Genomic DNA, 19,776 nt, shown 5'->3' on the forward strand with positions numbered 1-19,776 from the left:
TTGTACTGTAGATTAAAACTGTCTGCCAGACCGGAAGGGCGTGAACGGCTCTTGGCTGGGGTGTGTAGTGTCCTTGATGATGCTGCGGGACATCCCCGGGCACCGTTTCGAGTCGATGTCCTGGATGGGTGGGAGCACGGTCCCGGTGATGTATTGGGCTGTCTTCACCACCCCATGTTCTTTTGCTCCTCCTTAGATATAGATGCCATACCAGTTTACCTTATTGCAATAGAAGAGCCCAAAAACTGAATTCACACAGAAATACAAATGTAAAATGCTACATCATCTTAAAACCATATCCACATCTGTTCAGTACTCACAAAAGTCTTTAGCATTATTAAAACCAAGCCTGGTGGTTTTCCAGAGCAGCATGTGTAGAGAAGTGTTAGAGGAGCCCGTAATGAATGTACAGAAAGACTAAATGAACTGTTATGAGACTGACAGTATCAACTTTACACATGATTACACAGCAAACATCCTTGGAGGAACATGCATGACCCTCACCAGTGTCACCTTACCATATTAACGACACAACTATAAAGATAACTAGATGTTCATCTGCTTATATTACATGAAGAGTAGGCTATGACATGTTTCTCAACATTCCCTTCAGTTTACTGTTTAATTGTATATGCATTCTGGTATACCTAAAACACGTGACCTCTAATCAGGGGCACAACTGTGGTTTTAGAAGTGGGGTGGGACAGATATATATTTTTTTAATCCAGTCTGATAAACACTCCAAACAGCCTACCCGACCCATCAGAGGTGTCCGCAAGGTCCTAGAATACATCGTGGCCTAGTTTTGTATCACATTCCAATGATAAAACTGGGGGGGACAAAAATGCAATTTCCGAATGTGGGGAGGACATATCCCCCTGTCCCCAGTGGAAGTTGCCCCACTGCCTTTATCATTAAACTGGTGACTAATGAAAATTATTAGTGCATTTTCTTGAAACAGACAATTATTTTTCAACCTCTAGCCTTGGCACTAGAGGGCAGCATAATAGCATGAAACAGATGGAGACTTGACGCCCGATTAGATCCAGTGACTGATCAGTTCTATTCGTGATTGTAAGCAGTGGTGGAAAAAGTAGCTAATTGTCATACTTGAGTAAAAGTAAAGATACCTTAAAAGAAAATTACTCAAGTAAAAGTGAAAGTCACCAGGTAAAATCTGGACCCTCTCTTTCTAAAATTATCCGCCACCAGTGTTGCAACCCCTATTACCAGTCTGTTCAACCTCTCTTTCGTCTCGCCCGAGATTCCTAAAGATTGGAAAGTTGCCGCAGGGTAGGATGGATATAGGTCTGTAACAGTTTGGGTCTAGAGTGTCACCCCCTTTGAAGAGGGGGTGACACTCTAGACCCAAACTGTTACAGACCTATATCCATCCTACCCTGCCTTTCTAAAGTCTTCAAAAGCCAAGTTAACAAACAGATCACTGACCATTTCGAATCCCACCGTACCTTCTCCGCTGTGCAATCTGGTTTCCGAGCTGATCATGGGTGCACCTCAGCCACTCTCAAGGTACTAAACGATATCATAACCGCTGTCGTTAAAAGACAGTACTGTGTGGCCGTCTTCATCGACCTGGCCAAGGCTTTCGATTCTGTCAATCACCGTATTCTTATCGGTAGACTCAACAGCCTTGGTTTCTCAAATGATTGCCTCGCCTGGTTCACCAACTACTTCTCAGACAGAGTTCAGTGTGTAAAATCGGAGGGCCTGTTGTCCGGACCTCTGGCAGGGGGTACCACAGGATTCAATTCTCGGGCCGACTCTTTTCTCTGTATATATCAACGATGTCGCTCTTGCTGCAGGTGATTCCTTGATCCACCTCTACGCAGACTACATCATGCTGTATACATCTGGCCCTTCTTTGGACACTGTGTTAACAAACCTCCAAACAAGCTTCAATGCCATGCAACACTCGTTCCGTGGCCTCCAAATGCATGTAAAAACTAAGTGCATGTTTTTCTTATTTTTCTTTTGTTGAATTTTACCCCCTTTTTCATGGTATCCAATTGTTAGTAGCTACTATCTTGTCTCATCGCTACAACTCCCGTACGGGCTCGGGAGAGACGAAGGTTGAAAGTCATGTGTCCTCCGATACACAACCCAACCAAGCCGCACTGCTTCTTAACACAGCGCCCATCCAACCCGGAGTGCACGCTGACCTGGCAAACTTGGTTAGCGTGCACTCCGCCCTGCCCACCACAGGAGTCGCTGGTGCGCGATGAGATAAGGATATCCCTACCAGCCAAACCCTCCCTAACCTGGACAACGCTATGCCAATTGTGCATCGGCCCATGGACCTCCCGGTCGCGGCCGGTTATGACAGAGCCTGGGCGCGAACCCAGGGTCTCTGGTGGCACAGCTGGCGCTGCAGTACAGCGCCCTTAACCACTGCGCCACCCGGGAGGCCCCCTAAATGCATGTTTTTCAACCAATCGCTGCCCGCACCCGCCCGCACCCGCCCGCCCGACTAGCATCACTACTCCTGACGGTTCTGACTTAGAATATGTGGACAACTACAAATACCTAGGTGTCTGGCTAGACTGTAAACCCCCCTTCCAGACTCATATTAAGCATCTCCAATCCAAAATTAAATCTAGAATCGGCTTCCTATTTCACAACAAAGCATCTTTCACTCACGCTGCCAAACATACCCTTGTAAAACTGACTATCCTACCGATCCTCGACTTCGGTGATGTCATTTACAAAATAGCCTCCAACACTACTCAGCAAACTGGATGCAGTCTATCACAGTGCCATCCGTTTTGTCACCAAAGCCCCATATACCACCCACCACTGCGACCTGTATGCTGTCGTCGGCTGACCCTTGCTACATATTCGTCGCCAGAGCACTGGCTCCAGGTCATCTATAAGTCTTTGCTAGGTAAAGCTCTGCCTTATCTCAGCTCACTGGTCACCATAACAACACCCACCCGTAGCACGCGCTCCAGCAGGTATATCTCACTGGTCATCCCCAAAGCCAACACCTACTTTGGCCGCCTTTCCTTCCAGTTCTCTGCTGCCAATGACTGGAACGAACTGCAAAAAAATTGCTGAAGTTTGGAGACTTATATCTCCCTCACTAACTTTAAGCATCAGCTATCTGAGCAGCTTACCGATCGCTGCAGCTGTACTCAGCCCATCTGTAAATTTCCCATCTGTAAATAGCCCATCCAACTACCTACCTCATCCCCATATTTACTTTGTTTTGCTCTTTTGCACACCAGTATTTCTACTTGCACATCATCATCTGCACATCTATCACTCCAGTGTTAATTTGCTAAATTGTAATTACTTCGCTACTATGGCCTATTTATTGCCTTACCTCCTTATGCCATATGCACACACTGTATATAGATTTTATATAACTCTGTGTTGTTGTTTTTTGTCGCACTGCTTTGCTTTATCTTGGCCAGGTTGCAGTTGTAAATGACAACTTGTTCTCAACTGGCCTACCTGGTTAAATAAAGGTGAAATAAAATTAAAACATATATATTTTTTACCTAAGTACTTTACACCACTGATTGTAAGTCACAATGACAATCAAATTAGAGGTCTGAAGACATACTCTATGAATACTTACACTACACGGCCAAAAGTATGTGCTCTTCAAACATCACATTCCAAAAGCATGGGCATTAAAATGGAGTTGGTCCCCTCTTCTAATTGTGGCGAGCTTTACACCACTCCAGCCAACGCTTGGCATTGTGGGAATGGTAAACTTAGGCTTGTGTGCAGCTGCTCGGCCATGGAAATCCATTTCTTGACGCTCCCGTCTAAACAGTTTTTTTGCTGACCTTGCTTCCAGAGGCAGTTTGGAACTGGGTAGTGAGTGTTGCAACTGGGGTACACAATGTTTATGCGCTTCAGCACTCCGCGGTCCCATTCTGTGAATGTTTGTGGCCTACCACTTAGCAGCTGAGCCGTTGTTGCTCCTAGGTATTTCCACTCCACAATAACAGCACTTACAGTTGAGATCTCTATGGAGATTGCATGGCTGTGTGCTGAATTTTATAAATGTGTCTTCTTCTATGGTATAATGTCGTTCGCAACAATGTGAAGTGCGGGTGTTATACACCTGTCAGCAACCATTGTGGCTGAAATAGCCGAATCCACTAATTTTGAAGGCGTGTCCATATACTTTTGACCATATGGTGTATCTACTACAGGGCTAAATACGCCTAGCTTCTACGTCCCATAAACGTTTCCAAAAAGTAATGTATTTAAAAGTAAATAAGAGAGAAACAAACCCGAAACAATTGATCACAGCCTAGGTCTATGCCAGACAGTTAATCCTTTAATTTAATTAAGGTGTTTAAGGACGTTGTAGCTGTGTCAAAACACGGCCCTATTTTCTGTCAGCAAGTTTTATTTTGTATTTGAAGTGTGAAATGCACAGCGCGAGGCCAAGAAGTTGTGGAAGCCATGTGGATGGTCCTGAAAAGTGAGAGTGAACATTCGTACGGATTATTCTCTTACGCTGAATTTCCATTTGTATTCATCATGGTGTGATATGCGAAACAATGCTTAAAGTAGATTACATGCCTCAATCATTAATAGCTGAGGGAGACGTCACTTTATTTTTGAATCGTTATCCCCGGGAAAAGTGCGCTCTACTTCGAAATAATATGCAGAATTTGGTGACCCATCTTTCACGATGTCAATTTCAAGGCTGGATGAGGGTTATCGGTAAGTAGCAATTAAACACAGCAAACGTGTTTAGCTAACTAGCTAGCTAATGGAACCTCAAGTACGGATGAAAGGGGGAGGAAGTCGCTTTGCCTCAAAGCAATCGGCTCCTAGCTAACTAGGTTGATATGCTTGAGAAAATGTTATTCCATGCACGTGAAGTAAACACTCCGTTTACAAAACAATACGAACACCTGCTCTTTCCATGACAGACTCACCAGGTGTATCCAGGCGAAAGATATGATCCCTTATTGATGTCACTTGTTAAAACCACTTCAATCAGTGTGTATATGAAGGGGGTGAGACATGTTAAAGAAGGATTTTTAAGCCTTGAGATAATTGAGACATGGATTGTGTGACATTGAGGGTGAATGGGCAAGACAAAAGTGCGCGGGGTATGGTAGTATGTACCAGGCGCACCTGTTTGTGTCAAGAACTGCAACGCTGCTGGGTTTTTCACGCTCAACAGTTTCCCGTGTGTATCAATAATGGTCCACCACCCAAATGACATACAGCCAACTTAATACAACTGTGGGAAGCACTGGAATCAACATGTGCCAGAATCCCTGTCGAACGCTTTCGGCACCTTGTAGAGCCTACGAATTTAAGCTGTTCTGAGGGTGCAACTCAATATTAGAAAGGTGTTTTTAATGTTTTCTCCAGCTCCAAATCAAAATTCCTGATGTAGTAATTCTAGCTACCTAGCTACACATGAGTCATGACATGTGAAAATCTAATTCATGTGTCTTTCCTTTTCTTCTTGACAAGTTATGAAACCATAATACCAATATTAAAATGCAGGATACAAGCTTGGTTGTGTAAAAAACAGTAACACAGTTGACAGGAGTGATGCAACCATTACAAAGAAAAAGTAAGCAGGACTAAGCTGTAGGCTTAACTGGACACATGGGACACTTATCAATGCTTCAGAAGAGGGAACAATCACTCAGCCTTGCTATGTCTTCAGTCTGACATGGGCACACACTTACTGACAATGCTGATGTAGCCTATCATAAGGTTAACATCAAATGAGACAAAATCCTTCTTCCTCAAGCAGTATACTACTTGAACTTGTGAACAGCACAGATCATGTCATTGCAGGCGAAGAGGATGTAACACGCATGGGACATTTGACCCCTGGTAGTAACCTTAATCTCCCAGAAAGTGGGGATTACTAAAAGCACAGCGTTCGCCTGCAATGACATGATCTGTGCTGCCTGTACGAGACCACCATACTACAGTGAAGGTTATTGAATGATTCCCTTGATTTGATAAGGCTTGATGCCCTCTGTGTGATGTGGCGGAAGAAGGGATCTGAAAAATGCATTGATTGTTTGCTCTTTATCAGAGCTTACATGAGTCCCATCTCCACTGTACAATCCGGGATGCTGGCATGTTTTTTTTATTTGCACGTTTGTCATCCATTCCAATAGAAGGGACTTGCTTCTATGTACTTACAGGTACTGCAATTCATATTGGAATAAATATACTAAAGCCTATTAATTAAATGGAATCCACATTCATTGTCTGTCATAGCTTGTTAATATGCATGTTTTGCAGATATGAAGAGCTCATCAACTAACTGGATATCCTGCGGCCAGCCTTTCACTGAGCCTGCCATATGGAAGCCAAAGTTCTGCATAGTTACCGACTGTCAGCTACTCCTATTGGACAAACAAGAGGTATTGAACTCCTACCAAATAGTGAATAATATGTGGTGTGAGGATTGAAGAGATGGGAAATCATGTAGGCCTACATTTGTATTGTTTTTTTTTAAGGAGAGTGGAATTCCACCCTTCTGGAGCCTGGAGTGAACTGTCCCATTGTTTATTACCAGTAGCAACTGTAGCATAAATTGTTGTCATTGCCTGCTGTCCTGGCTGTTACCCAGATCCACCCGCTGCTGCTACAGGAGCGCCGGGCCGAGTCGTGCACGGTGTGGCTACTGCGTCATACCCTCACTGTGCCCAGAGACTGCCACACCCTTGGAGACAAAACAGCCCTGGCCACAGACAACAGTAAGTACAGTCTACCCACTCCTACCCTACCAGACTGAGTACACATCACTCCACTATACTATGGGATGAAACGCTTACCTGTCAATCAACACAGTAGAGTACAAGTAAAATATGTGATCTTGTTCGTTCACTCCGTCTTTGAAGAAGAAATTGCAAAGTAATCAACAATCGGAAGCAGAGTAGAGCAGAGGCTACTTGTTGTAAATATTGGTTTAGACATTTGACTAAGGATGGAGTCTGGAGTAACTGATTTTTGGCTTTGTTTGAGTCATAATGCTACAAATGAATTGAGCCTAGATGTAGGTAAATGAAACTTGATGTGAAAATTGCTTGTGGTGGTGAAATCAAGGCTTTTTTCAGAATGTGGATAAACTGCTTGTGGATTAGGCCTAACAGTGGAAGAGTGTGCTTAGACATGAAAAAATACTGAAACTAATGTTTTGCAAAATGTTCAGGTTTATGTTTAGGCTTGTCCTGGAGACAGAACTGAGTGATTTCTGCTAGATGGGCCAGCGGCAAAGTCATATTGGCTATATTGTAAAAATGTATGAAAACAAACATGTGCTTTTTTGAGCCAACAGCACCTCTTACTGAGACATGGGTGAACCTAGCCTATTTCCTTTCCTTACCACTGGAGGTCTCAGCTGTCAATGACTCTGAACATCCTCAAACCTTTTCTAGTCATTCCTTTCCCAGTACGCTGCAATAATGGCAAACTGTGACCACAGGACTCAAAATAGAAATTCCTTGGTGTAATATAATCCATACATATGCCTATTATTGCTTGTTTTTGCACAGTAGTGTCCCTAGGTGTGCCCCAAGTAGAGTCCTTCATAGGTCAGTTTGGCATAGAATTGTTCACTGGCATAGAATTGTTCAAAGAGCTGATCTGTAAACCAGTCATATAACATTCATTTATGTAAAAAAGTAGGCTTTATTATGAATATTATTAGGCTATTATTACTACTATTACTATTCCCCTTCCCTGCATTAATTAATTTGTCTGCATATCTATTCACCATTTGTATAAAAGGAAACCATTTTATAATGCGATGTGTCACTCAAATCGCTTTGAGAGAAAGAGCCTTCTAATTAGACTTCTTACCTAATGAAAGCATGTAGCTGACATAACAAAATAAGACCTTTACCTTCAATATTGTTTAGATAAGCAAATAGCTTAAATTGAAATAAACCATTCCCAGACTCGAATATAGGCTGCAAAAATAGGCTACATTCATTTTGTAGGTTCCTCAAACTTTTACCAGCCGCTCCGGTTTACACTTTTTACATGGCCGGCCTGTAGTCTAATGAACAAAAGCCTGAATGAATGTAATAAATAGTTGATAATGAACTGAATTATCGAAAACAAATAGGCCTACCTGCTTGCACTTTGTGCAAGCTGTGCATCCATCTACCTTGTCATTGTCCTTCCAAACTGGGGATTTCACTCGTGCAGCACCTGTTTCCGCTATAATGTTGTAGCCTATATTTCTCTCTGGTTAGGCCTATGCTAGACATTTTTGCGTGAGCTAGGCTAGTCCCGTGTAGCTTAGTTGGTAGAGAAAAAATGTCAAATGTCAACAAAAAATGTATCCAGGGAAAGTAAGCTTGGCAATGTGTCATATACTTATGTGGGGAGAGGGAACAAGCTCTGTGCGTGGACAATTTATAATGTTTTAGCATCACACAAATAAGGGATACTGTAGTTCCCAGCTCCAAACACTCTCAATGCGAGCGCGGCTGATGTCTTAAGTCTGCCTCGCTGCTCACAGAATGGAATTCGCAAACAAAACGCAACACATGAAGTTTCTGGGTTTTTAAAAAGTGTATTATCTTGATTTTAAATGTTTCCGACCTGCAATGTAATGGTTCTGAACCACGAGCCAGCCCACGGATTGAAATAATGTTTTCATTCTACCAGGAACCGTGGGTATCCGATCCGATGCAGGACTCCAGCCCCTAGCTGCTGTACCCCTTAGCTCATGTGCACTTAGCTGCTGTGCCCCTTAGCTGCTGTGCCCCTTAGCTGCTGTGCCCCTTAGCTGCTGTGCCCCTTAACTGCTGTGCCCCTTAGCTGCTGTGCCCCTTAACTGCTGTGCCCCTTAGCTGCTGTGCCCCTTAACTGCTGTGCCCCTAGCTGCTGTTGCCCCTGCATCGCAACCTGGTTGTGTAGAGGAGAAGGTGGCCGGCCATTGGTCAGGATCTCAGAGAACTGAAGTGAGAGGGATTCTGAGCTATGTTTTGTTTAGTGACCATATGATGAAAAGGGAGAGAAGAAGAAAAAACATGCTGTGTCTTTAAGAGCTGAGTAGCGAAAGCTGGCAGCCAGGCCCTGAGTTGAGCTCAACCCAATCATAGTCTTGGAATGGCTGCCAGATGTAGCGTAGCAGCAGCCAGAACACAGCAGAGCTGCCCCTGCAAAACTAGGCAGCGCTACTCACTGGGACAGGCGGGAGACGAGGATACGTTTCTGTGCCTCACTCGATTCTACATCCTCACGCACGCACAGGGCTGGCAGAAAGGAGTATGCCTCATTTGGTGCTGTGAAGTTATGGAGTTGGACAATGCGGACAAACCGGAGAGCTACAATGGTAAGGAGAACGTTTTAATAAAGCAGACAAACTGTTGAAGCCTGCTTCTGTCCCCGTGGCACAGATTGTTAGTTGTTCACTTTGTGCTTCTCTCTCACTCAGTTCTGGTGAAGTGGGGTTGTTTGCTGTGGAGACAGATTGCTTGTGGAATTTCTATGAATCAGATGTTTTGTTCGAGTAGATAGAGGAGAAGCCTGGGGGTTCTAATACTGTATTCAACATACTGTTTACTAGGAAGAACTTTTAGTCCATTTGAACGCCACTAGGAAGAATGTTTTAGTCCATAGAGATTGTTAGTTGTGTTAGTTGAAAAAGTGATTGGACTGTTTACTGTTTTTGCATAGAATGTGATGTCTGGGTATTTTTCTGTCTCAGAATAAATTCGAACACTCTGTGCAGCAACTGGATTTCCACTCTGTAATCTGTGGGCTGAATGACTCATAAAAATCCTGTGTTGGGTCTTCTGAGGAATAACAACTGCGCAGCACATCGGCTCAAGTGTGAGGACGTGTAGGAGTCACTAAGATGTTTGAGAAAACAACAGAGATTGTTTCTCTTAAAAGCTTGTACATTATTTTAACATTTCAGGAGAACTTTTCAGTGTACTGTTGATGAGAAATTCTCCTTTGTTTCAAATAGCAATCCACTTGGAATACTTAGAATATTTCCACAGCCACACTTGGCTGACTTGGATTTATTCCGTTTTATTAGCCGGGCTCTGTGCCATTTTCAAATTTGTCATGAGAATACCACACTAACTTTAATTTCCTTGGAAATATAGTCAGTTGTAGGACTTAATAAGAGAACAAAGTGTACTTCAATGAGTTGAACCAATATCTAGTATCTACACAGTCGAGCATGGATTAGAGTAGTCACCCATCCTGGTGTTGGTGCTCAGACAGTCTTCCTCTAGGCTCTTGTCTGGGTTGTGCTGGCCCTATACTCCCCCTGATGCACCAGTCAGTAACCTAGACACTTCTTTGTTCATAACTGCCAGTATCTTCATGTCAATGCTCTGATATGATCAACACATTTCCTTATACTATTCTTTAGTTCGTAAGAGTTTGAATGAAGACATCAGCCTATTTTTCTATTTAACATGCCCTATGGCTAATTTGAATACATATTTTAGAATTTCTAGCTTTATGAGCATTCAATGTTTTGGTGTGATGAATAATTAATTGAAGGATATTAGCACTTGCAGGATTCACTGTCAGTACTAAAGATACTGGTCTGGTACAGACCTTTTTTTTTTTACCTCTACTACTCTAACAGCTGAAAAACACAATCAGAAATTCCTTCTCAAATATTCATGAATATTGAGCTGAAATAGCAATATCAACAGTTAATATTACATAGTGTTTACTTATCATTCTCTTAAGTATCCAAAACCATTTGTTTTTCTGACACTAAGGGGTGACATGCTCCAGACAACCTGCAGTAGGCCTAAATCTAACACAGGGTGTTAGCATAATCTCGATGACATAATTATTAAATTGGACATAATCTGCTTTAGCATGAAAATTGTCAACATTTTCTTACTGTGTTGCAATTATGGATTGGCAGTAGCCTATAGTGGACATGTTATTGCAGTTTTGGGATGATCTTAACTCTACTGTTGGGGAGAAAGACCCAACATCCCACAGTGGCATTATACTTGGGTCCCATCCTTTTGTTCATCAATTTAGATGTCTCCCTAGTTACAAAAATGGTCATATTCACTGCCAACATTTAGATACAGTATGTCTTTCAAACCAAATAATCTAACCACTGTTGCCTGATTTTGAAATGTCAATGAAACAATTATAAACTGTAAAATGTGTTGTACGGCAGTTTACTAAAAATCTCCCATGTTTTTTTCCTGCCAATTTTACCAAATAGGCTAAACAGTTTTGTTTTTATCCCCTCTAGCATGGGAGAACTTGTCTGCTTGGGATCAGTCCCCCCTCCAGATTGAAAAATGCCTCCAGTGCACATAAGTGGAATTAGGAGCTAGAAGCAGAACTGCCATGTCTGTCGGTGCCATCTTGGCAATTAAGTGTCCGCCTTATTTCCGTGACCAAAGAACTCTAATATAGGTTAGAAAATAATATCTCAAAAGTCTATTTGCATTGGATTATTTACAGTGCCCCTTAAAAAAGTGGTACGGCTTGCTCATGCCTTTTGAGTTAAAGCTGAGGATTGTGGATGACATTTTAATGGGTCCATTTTGGCCCTCTTGAAAGGCAAAGTGCTTGCCTCTGAATTTATTACACTTCTTTTTGACTCAACTTTTTGGGGCGTTAAACTGCGCATTAAATCTAGCTTGAAGTGTTGAAGATTCATTTGTAACCTTTTTAGTCTATGCAATGGTAGTTTTTGTTTTTAAATCTACTTTATCCTGTACAGTTGAGAAAGTATGTTGGCTAGCTGACACCAGCTCTTCCATGTAATTTAGGTGGAAACATGAGGCTGTCACTCATCAAATTGTCTTTGAATATAGTAACAAGGCTCAGTTGTCAATGCTCCTGCTATGTGCTTCAGTGGTTTTACTGATTGGTATGATGACAGTTGCCTTTGACACTTCAATTCACCTCGAGAGCAAGGTACTGATTTGAGAGATTTTACTATGAAATGTTTGCGATTTAATGATACGGGTCCCTTTATTCAGCTCAGTTGTATTAGAGCGGAGTAACTGATTTAATTGTCAGATATATAAAAATAAAGATAAAATGTTGACTAGATTAGGCTACATGGTTTGACTAAATGGTGTGAAGTATTTGACACACTAGTTCCCTTTTTCTATTCTTTAAACTCCACCTGTTGAGCCACTGTGGTTAAATGTTGAGCTGCCAAGGAGAAGACAATAAGCAGATGTCCCTTCACTGTAGATCTCGTGCTCCGTCTTTGACATATACACATAAACATGTTAAAGTGTGTGGGCTTGTGACATTTGAAGTCCGAATTCCTTCAGAGAGGAACTTGGCTCAGCTGGCCGTCATACGCCAGGGCAATTTGCTGACCTCACATGCTGCACATAAGTCAGCTGACTTGTATTAATCCCCTGCCCAATCTTCACTGTTGTTTCTATAGTCCTCCACTCAGGAAGTTCTGTCTTGCACAGCTAGTCAGGGCAGTGGGCTGGAGTGCACCACACAATGATAGACTCATAGCGATGAGTTGAGAACATACAGTGGAATAGCATAGAGAGAGAGAAAGTATTTTGCATAAATTCAGAACAGTATTACCCCTCTTTGTAAGCCAAGGACACCGTTGTTCAAGAAACAGCGGCCGGCTATGGCAGAGAAATCACAGATAAAATGTTTTAAAAATCTCATAACAAGACCATACTTTCAAAGCCATGTTATTTTTCCGTATGCTAGTGATAATATGATACATTTCACTATGCTTTGTCGTGTCTTTGGCTATGCCGGATTAAGTGATATGACATGCTATTCTATAAAATAATTTCGCCGTAATTAATATTACCTGATTGAGCTAATCATGTAAATGTAATTAATTAGAGAGTCGGGCACCATGAAATAATATTTATAGAGCTGTTATCTTCCGAATAAACTCTTAAAGACCTAGTAATATTTTACATCAATAGCAGTCAATATTAATCGTCATCTTATTTCAGTCTCATCTGAAAGTTGTAAATTCTTGGTTATCTGCACGAACCCTGGCTAACAAGTTGAATCAGCAATACAAAATTGGGTTTAATTATTTATTTACTAAATACCTAACTAGTCACACAGAATTACACATATTTAAATCATAACTTGATTACAAATTACGTCATAAAGGAAAATGTCCCTAGCGGGCGGAACAGATATGACAGCTGTTTACACAAGAAAAAGGTCTGGGTTTGAGTGAAAGAGCGGGAGACTGAGGAACAAAGGGCGAAGCTGTGCTATCGTAAATACAGTATCTTATGCATTCTAAATTACCGCCTATTTGGAAAAGGAAAATTAAATAAATATTTACTCTGAGCTGCGCTTCGGTAGGTTGGTGGTAGATGGAAGGCTGTGTTGCCCAAAAGAGTCCTTTGTCCTTTGAAGAATGTCTCTGCTGGTAAATTGAATACGTTGTAGTAATGTCGTTGTGTGGTAGACGGGATACTCTGTCTGTTCCTTCCTAACCCTCGTTTGCAGCGGCTGTTGCTAACTCAACGGCTAGGAGGTATCACTTCTGTAGTGAATAAGAGTTCAAAGTTCATACCATTCGCAACCAAAGCTCACGCTGATGTTTGCTTCGTTCTGTAGTTATTATCTGAACCATTCTGACATCAAACAGTCGTCCTCACGTCCTCGGAACAGGAGGTTATATTGTTGTCAAGGGCTTATATAGGAAGGGAGAGGAGGGCGTGTTTGAAAAGTTTTATAGCCCATGTCCCTTCACAGGGGCGGGCCACTGATTGAGCAGAGCCCTATCTTATGAAACCCAAATCTCACATTTTAGAAGCTAAAATCACATTTCACCCCATCACAAATAATTTCATATTCAAACATTTAAATTGAACAACAATTCCATGTGAATCTAATAACTCTGATGTATAGACTTTCCCCTGTAGAGTTTGTCATCTTAACATTGATGAGAATGTCTCAGATGACAACCGAACTGACATCATATTCATTATGTACCACCACATATGTTCAAGTGGTCGGATTACCAGAACATAGTTAATTTCCCCCTACCTTCTGATGTTCCCAGAATCTCTATGTTAACCAAAGGGTTTTGCAAATGTAACATCAGTAGGGTAGAGAGAGGAAAAAGTGGGGAAGAGGTATTTTTGACTGTCATAAACCTACCCCCAGGCCAACGTCATGACACTTCTTTTGAAGGACATTTCACAAGGCTTGTGAAGCCTGCCTTCTCAGTTCTGACTCCAGCTACCTACTGTAGCCTGACTCCCTATATACCGTGCCCTCTGATTGGCTACTCTAAGCCAAGAATGTAGCTCTTTGCAGTGCTTGTTCCCCTGAATGCCACAGAGAGAAAGATGCCTCATTTCTATTATTTTCTTTACTCATGGAAGAGTGGGGGACACACCTCGGAGAGGCAGTCTTGATTTTGTGACGGCCTCTCTTTGAGTTGAGAGAAGGGGGAAACGGCCGGGCCATTGTGGATGTCTCTAACTTACTGTTTAGCTTTCAGAGGGAAGGATCAAAGGCATTCTTTCTTTGGAGTGAGAAAAAGTATGTCTGAAAGTTTGCCCTTATCCTTACACCTTTCCCAGCTGTGATCTTTTGCTGAGAGAGAGAGAGAGAGAGAGAGAGAGAGAGAGAGAGAGAGACTGTATCTCTCCAGGGAGTCCCTTCATTGCTTTGTGCTCTTTGTGGAAGACAGACGCACGTTGCAGTGCAATCCACAGGTACTGTACATTCCAATCACAAAACTCCAGAGAGTCAACAATGCTTTTGAATGTACCCCTCCACATTGACTCGGTACTGGTACTCCTTGTATATAGCCTTGTTATTGTTTTTGTGTTACTATTTTATTTTTCATTTAGCAAATATTTGTCTTTTAAAATCTGCATTGTTGGGAATGGGCTTGTAAGTAAGCATTTCACTGTAGTCTACACCCTGTTGTATTTGGCACGTGTGACCAATACCATTTTGAGTTGATATGTATGTTTTCAATCTAGATGTAAAAATATAGTTTGCTGCCATGGTAACGCCAGTATAGCAATGCCAGCCGGTAGCTCTTCAATCATGCCAAGTTGTGACTTCACCACCCATAAGTCACCAAAGTGAAGTTATTTTTGGCAGAATATGTTGTACTGTATAGGTCTAAGTCAGCAAGCAGTAGGTGCATTAAACACCAGCTTGGTGTGAATTTTAATGGTACAATTCTCCATCAGGAGTCACATTCCAATACATTAAAACAGACACAGAAATGTGGCAGGGCTGTAATAGCCCGTAAACTTGAGTGAAACCATGCAGCATGAGGATGGTTTTTGTGTTGTTTTTTTGCTGTTTGCATCGTGCTGTGTTGTCAAGAATGTTTGGCTTAAAAGTATTTCAGACCTGGTTGGATGCTGTACACCTTGTCTAGTGATTGCATTTTGTGTCTCTAGACTGCTCTCGTCAATGTACAATAGCTCAGAGTCACACTGCCTGCAGAAACAATAGTTCCTTACCAGTTTACAACCAACTGGATTGAGAAGGTAGAGAGAATGTACACAACACTGCTTATTATCCTTCCATCAGGACATTATTTCTGTACACTTTTCAAACCACGTTCTCCAGAGGGAAACCCATCTTTTCCATTAATTTGCCACGCTCGCTCACTCCTAGAATCCTCCATGTGCTCGAATAATGTCGCTTGGATGATAAATTATGACAATCTCAATCTTTACTTGGGTTGTAAAATTCCAGAAAACATTCCCAGTTTTCTGGATCTTTCTGAAACTTTGCAATCCTAATCTTTACATATAGACACACAGTCAGCATGCTATTGATAGGATTGCTAATCCTGATAAAAGTAGAGCTGCTACAATAAACAGAAAATGATCGATACTGACTGAACCAATCATTTATCGAGGACATTTTACTGATTTGGATAATAACGATAAGTAGCCTTTACTAAAGGAATGTGAAGTTTGAAATGTTGTAGCCTAAGTCTTATGGCTGGGCGATATGGGCAAAATGTCATATTACATAAAAAAATGGTGTCCTTTGACAGCTCTTTGGTCTTGGCCATAGTGGAGTTTGGAGTGTGACTGTGGACAGGTGTCTTTTATACTGATAACAAGTTCAAACAGGTGCCATTAATACAGGTAACGAGTGGAGGACAGAGGAGCCTCTTAAAGAAGAAGTTACAGGTTTGTGAGAGCCAGAAATCTTGCTTGTTTGTAGGTGAACAAATACTTATTTTCCACCATAATTTGAAAATAAATTCATTAAAAGTCCTACAATGTTATTTTCTGGATGTTTTCCCCCTTATTTTGTCTGTCATAGTTGAAGTGTACCTATGATGAAAATTACAGGCATCTCTCATCTTTTTAAGTGGGAGAACTTGCACAAATGATGTCTGACTAAATACTTTTTTGCCCCACTGTATATCTATCCTACCCTGCCTTTCTAAGGTCTTCGAAAGCCAAGTTAACAAACAGATCACCGACCATTTCGAAACCCACCGTACCTTCTCCACTATGCAATCTGGTTTCCTAGCTGGTCATGGGTGCACCTCAGCCACGCTCAAGGTCCTAAACGATATAACAGCCATCGATAAGAGACAGTACTGTGCAGCTGTATTCATCGACCTGGCCAAGGCTTTGGACTCTGTCAATCACCACATTCCTATTGGCAGACTCGACAGCCTTGGTTTCTCAAATGACTGCCTTGCCTGGTTCACCAACTACTTCTCAGACAGAGTTCAGTGTGTCAAGTTGGAGGGCCTGTTGTCCTCTGGAAGTCTATGGGTGTGCCACAGGGTTCAATTCTCGGGCCGACTCTTTTCTCTGTATGCAACAATGATGTCTCTCGTGCTGCTGGTGATTCTCTGATCCACCTCTACGCAGACGACACCGTTCTGTATACCTCTTGCCCTCTTTGGAAACTGTGTTAACTAACCTCCAGACGAGCTTCACTGCCATACAACTCTCCTTCCTTGGCATCCAGCTGCTCTTAAACGCAAGTACATTTAAATGCATGCTCTTCAACCGATCGCTGCCTGCCCGTCCAGCATCACTAATCTGGATGGTTCTGACTTAGAATATGTGGACAACTACAAATACCTAGGTATCTGGTTAGACTGTAAACTCTCGTTCCATACTCACATTAAGCATCTCCAATCCAAAATTAAATCTAGAATCGGCTTCCTATTTCACAACAAAGCATCCTTCACTCATGCTGCCAAACATACCCTCGTAAAACTGATTATCCTGTCGATCCTTGACTTCGGCGATGTCATTTACAAAATAGCCTCCATCACTCTACTCAACAAATTGGATGCAGTCTATCACAGTGCCATCCATTTTGTCACCAAAGCCCCATATACTACCCACCACTGTGACATGTATGCTCACGTTGGTTGGCCCTCGCTTCATATTCGTCGCCAAACCCACTGGCCACAGGTCATCTATAATTTTTTGCTAGGTAAAGCCCCGCCTTATCTCAGCTCACTGGTCAACATAGCAGCACCCACCTGTAGCACGGGCTCCAGCATGGAATATTTCACTGTTTACCCCTATAGCCAATTCTTCCTTTGGCCGCCTTTCCTTCCAGTTCTCTGCTGCCAATGACTGGAACTAACTGCAAAAATCACTGAAGCTGGAGACTCATATCTCCCTTACTAACTTTAAGCACCAGCTGTCCGAGCAGCTCACAGATCACTGCACCTGTACATAGCCCATCTGTAAATAACCCATTCAACTACCTCATCCCCATACTGTTATTTTTACTCCATTGCACCCCAGTATCTCTACTTGCACATCATCATCTGCACATCTATCACTCCAGTGTTTAAATTGTAATTCTTTCACCACTATGGCCTATTTATTGCCTTACCTCCCTTATCTTACCTCATTTGCACACACTGTACATAGAATATTTTTTTTTGTGTTATTGACTGTATGTTTGTTTATTCTATGTTTAACTCTGTGTTGTTGTTTGTGTCGCTTTGCTTTATCTTGGCCAGGTCACAGTTGTAAATGAGAACTTGTTCTCAACTAGCCTACCTGGTTAAATAAAGGTGAAATTAAATGTTTAAAAAGTACTAGTCAAAAGTTTGGACACACCTACACATTCAAGGGTTTTTCTTTATTTTTACTGTTTTTCTACATTTATAGAATAATAGTGAGGACATCAAAACTATGAAATAACACGTATGGAATCATTTTAGTAACCAAGAAAATATATTTTATATTTGAGATTCTTCAAAGTAGCCACCCTTTTCCTTGATGACAGCTTTGGACACTCGTGGCATTCTCTGTCAGCTTTATATATATATATATATACACACACACATTTTTTTTTTTTAAGTAACTGGTGCACATTAATGTAATTTATTTACCCTTAGATTGATCGTTATTGTGATAATTGAGTCCATTTATGGTGATATGGACGTTTTCCCTTTATCGCCCAGCTCTAGATGAAAGCCAATGCAGAGCACAAGACCTGGAATTAGCACTGAAGTTTTGGCAAAGTTTTTGTTGGCCAGAGCTGGGTGGAGTAATATGCTGATTTAGGGTGTTTAGAACTATCCTTTATCTGGTATCACTAGTTATCTTCGAGTATAAAGATATCCTTCACTGTAGTGATGAGGACCAGTCTCAAGTAGAACCTTCTCCACAACCAAAACTGGGATTTGAAAGCCAACAGTGAAGGTTACACTCACTGGACAGTTAGTTACACCATCCCGGTCGCAAAAATTGATCGCTCCTACAGACAGCGAGTCACATGGCCATGGCTTTTTATATAACGCAGGCCGACAGTCAGTGAGGCATTCAGTTACTGTTTGATTGAACGTTAGAATGGGCAAAACAAGTGACCTAAGCAACTTTGAGCGTGGTATAATCGTTGGTGCCAAGTGAGCCGGATCCAGTATCTCAGAAATGGCTGCCCCCCTGGGCTTTTCACGCGCCAGTATCTAGGGTTTTTCACGCACCAGTATCTAGGGTTTACCGGGAATGGTGTGTCAAATAAACATCCGGTCAGCGAAATCCTGTGGGTGAAAACAGCTCTTTGACGAGAGCGGTCAAAAGGACAATGGCAAGAATTGTGTAAGCTAACAGGCGGGCAACCAACCAACAAATGCCATCCGCATACCACCATGCATACTGCTGCTGGCTTGCTTCTGAAGCTAAGCAGGGTTGGTCCTGGTCAGTTCCTGGATGGGAGACCAGATGCTGCTGGAAGTGGTGTTGGAGGGCCAGTAGGAGGCACTCTTTCCTCTGGTCTAAAAAAATATCCCAATGCCCTGTATAGGGTGCTGTCTTTCGGATGGGACGTTAAACGGGTGTCCTGACTCTGAGGTCATTTAAGATCCCATGGCACATGTCGTAAGAGTAGGGTTGTTAACCCTGGTGTCCTGGCTAAATTCCCAATCTGGCCCTCAAACCATCACGGTCACCTAATAATCCCCAGTTTACAATTGGCTCATTCATCCCCCTCCTCTCCCCTGTAACTATTCCCCAGGTCATTGCTGCAAATGAGAACGTGTTCTCAGTCAACTTACCTGGTAAAATAACGGATAAATAAAAATGGCGGTACAACAGTGGTGTGCAGAACGGCATCTTGGAACGCACAACTCGTTGATTCTTTTCATGGATGGGCTATTGCATCAGACGACCACACCGGGTTCAACACCTATCAGCTAAAAACAAGAAGAATCAGCTCCAGTGGGCATGCGATCACCAACATTTGAGGACAATTGAGGAGTGAAAAAGATTTGCTTGGAATATGACCGTGAGTTCAGTTTACTTGAGTGGCAAGCACAGTCCCCAGACCTCAACCAAATAAAGCATCTTTGGAATG

The 19,776-nt window shown here is 42.2% G+C and overlaps 1 protein-coding gene across 3 annotated transcripts in view; it reads left to right on the forward strand.

Annotated features, from left to right (window-relative positions):
- Positions 1 to 4,174: 4,174 nt before the first annotated feature.
- Positions 4,175 to 19,776, forward strand: part of dab2ipa (DAB2 interacting protein a) — a 116,934-nt gene continuing 101,332 nt past the window's right edge. Inside the window, exons 1-4 of one of the 3 annotated variants that reach the window (XM_031817885.1) lie at positions 4,175 to 4,707; positions 6,268 to 6,389; positions 6,599 to 6,725; positions 8,647 to 9,316. In XM_031817885.1, the coding sequence (XP_031673745.1) occupies positions 9,091 to 9,316 (226 nt within the window). In that variant the 5' untranslated portion in view covers positions 4,175 to 4,707; positions 6,268 to 6,389; positions 6,599 to 6,725; positions 8,647 to 9,090. Of the gene's footprint in view, positions 4,708 to 6,267; positions 6,390 to 6,598; positions 6,726 to 8,646; positions 9,317 to 19,776 lie in introns of those variants that run through there. The other 2 variants (XM_031817874.1, XM_020468523.2) reach the window with 2 other exon arrangements.

This window comes from Oncorhynchus kisutch, linkage group LG3, assembly GCF_002021735.2.
Source record: "Oncorhynchus kisutch isolate 150728-3 linkage group LG3, Okis_V2, whole genome shotgun sequence".
NCBI classification, from domain to species: domain Eukaryota; kingdom Metazoa; phylum Chordata; class Actinopteri; order Salmoniformes; family Salmonidae; genus Oncorhynchus; species Oncorhynchus kisutch.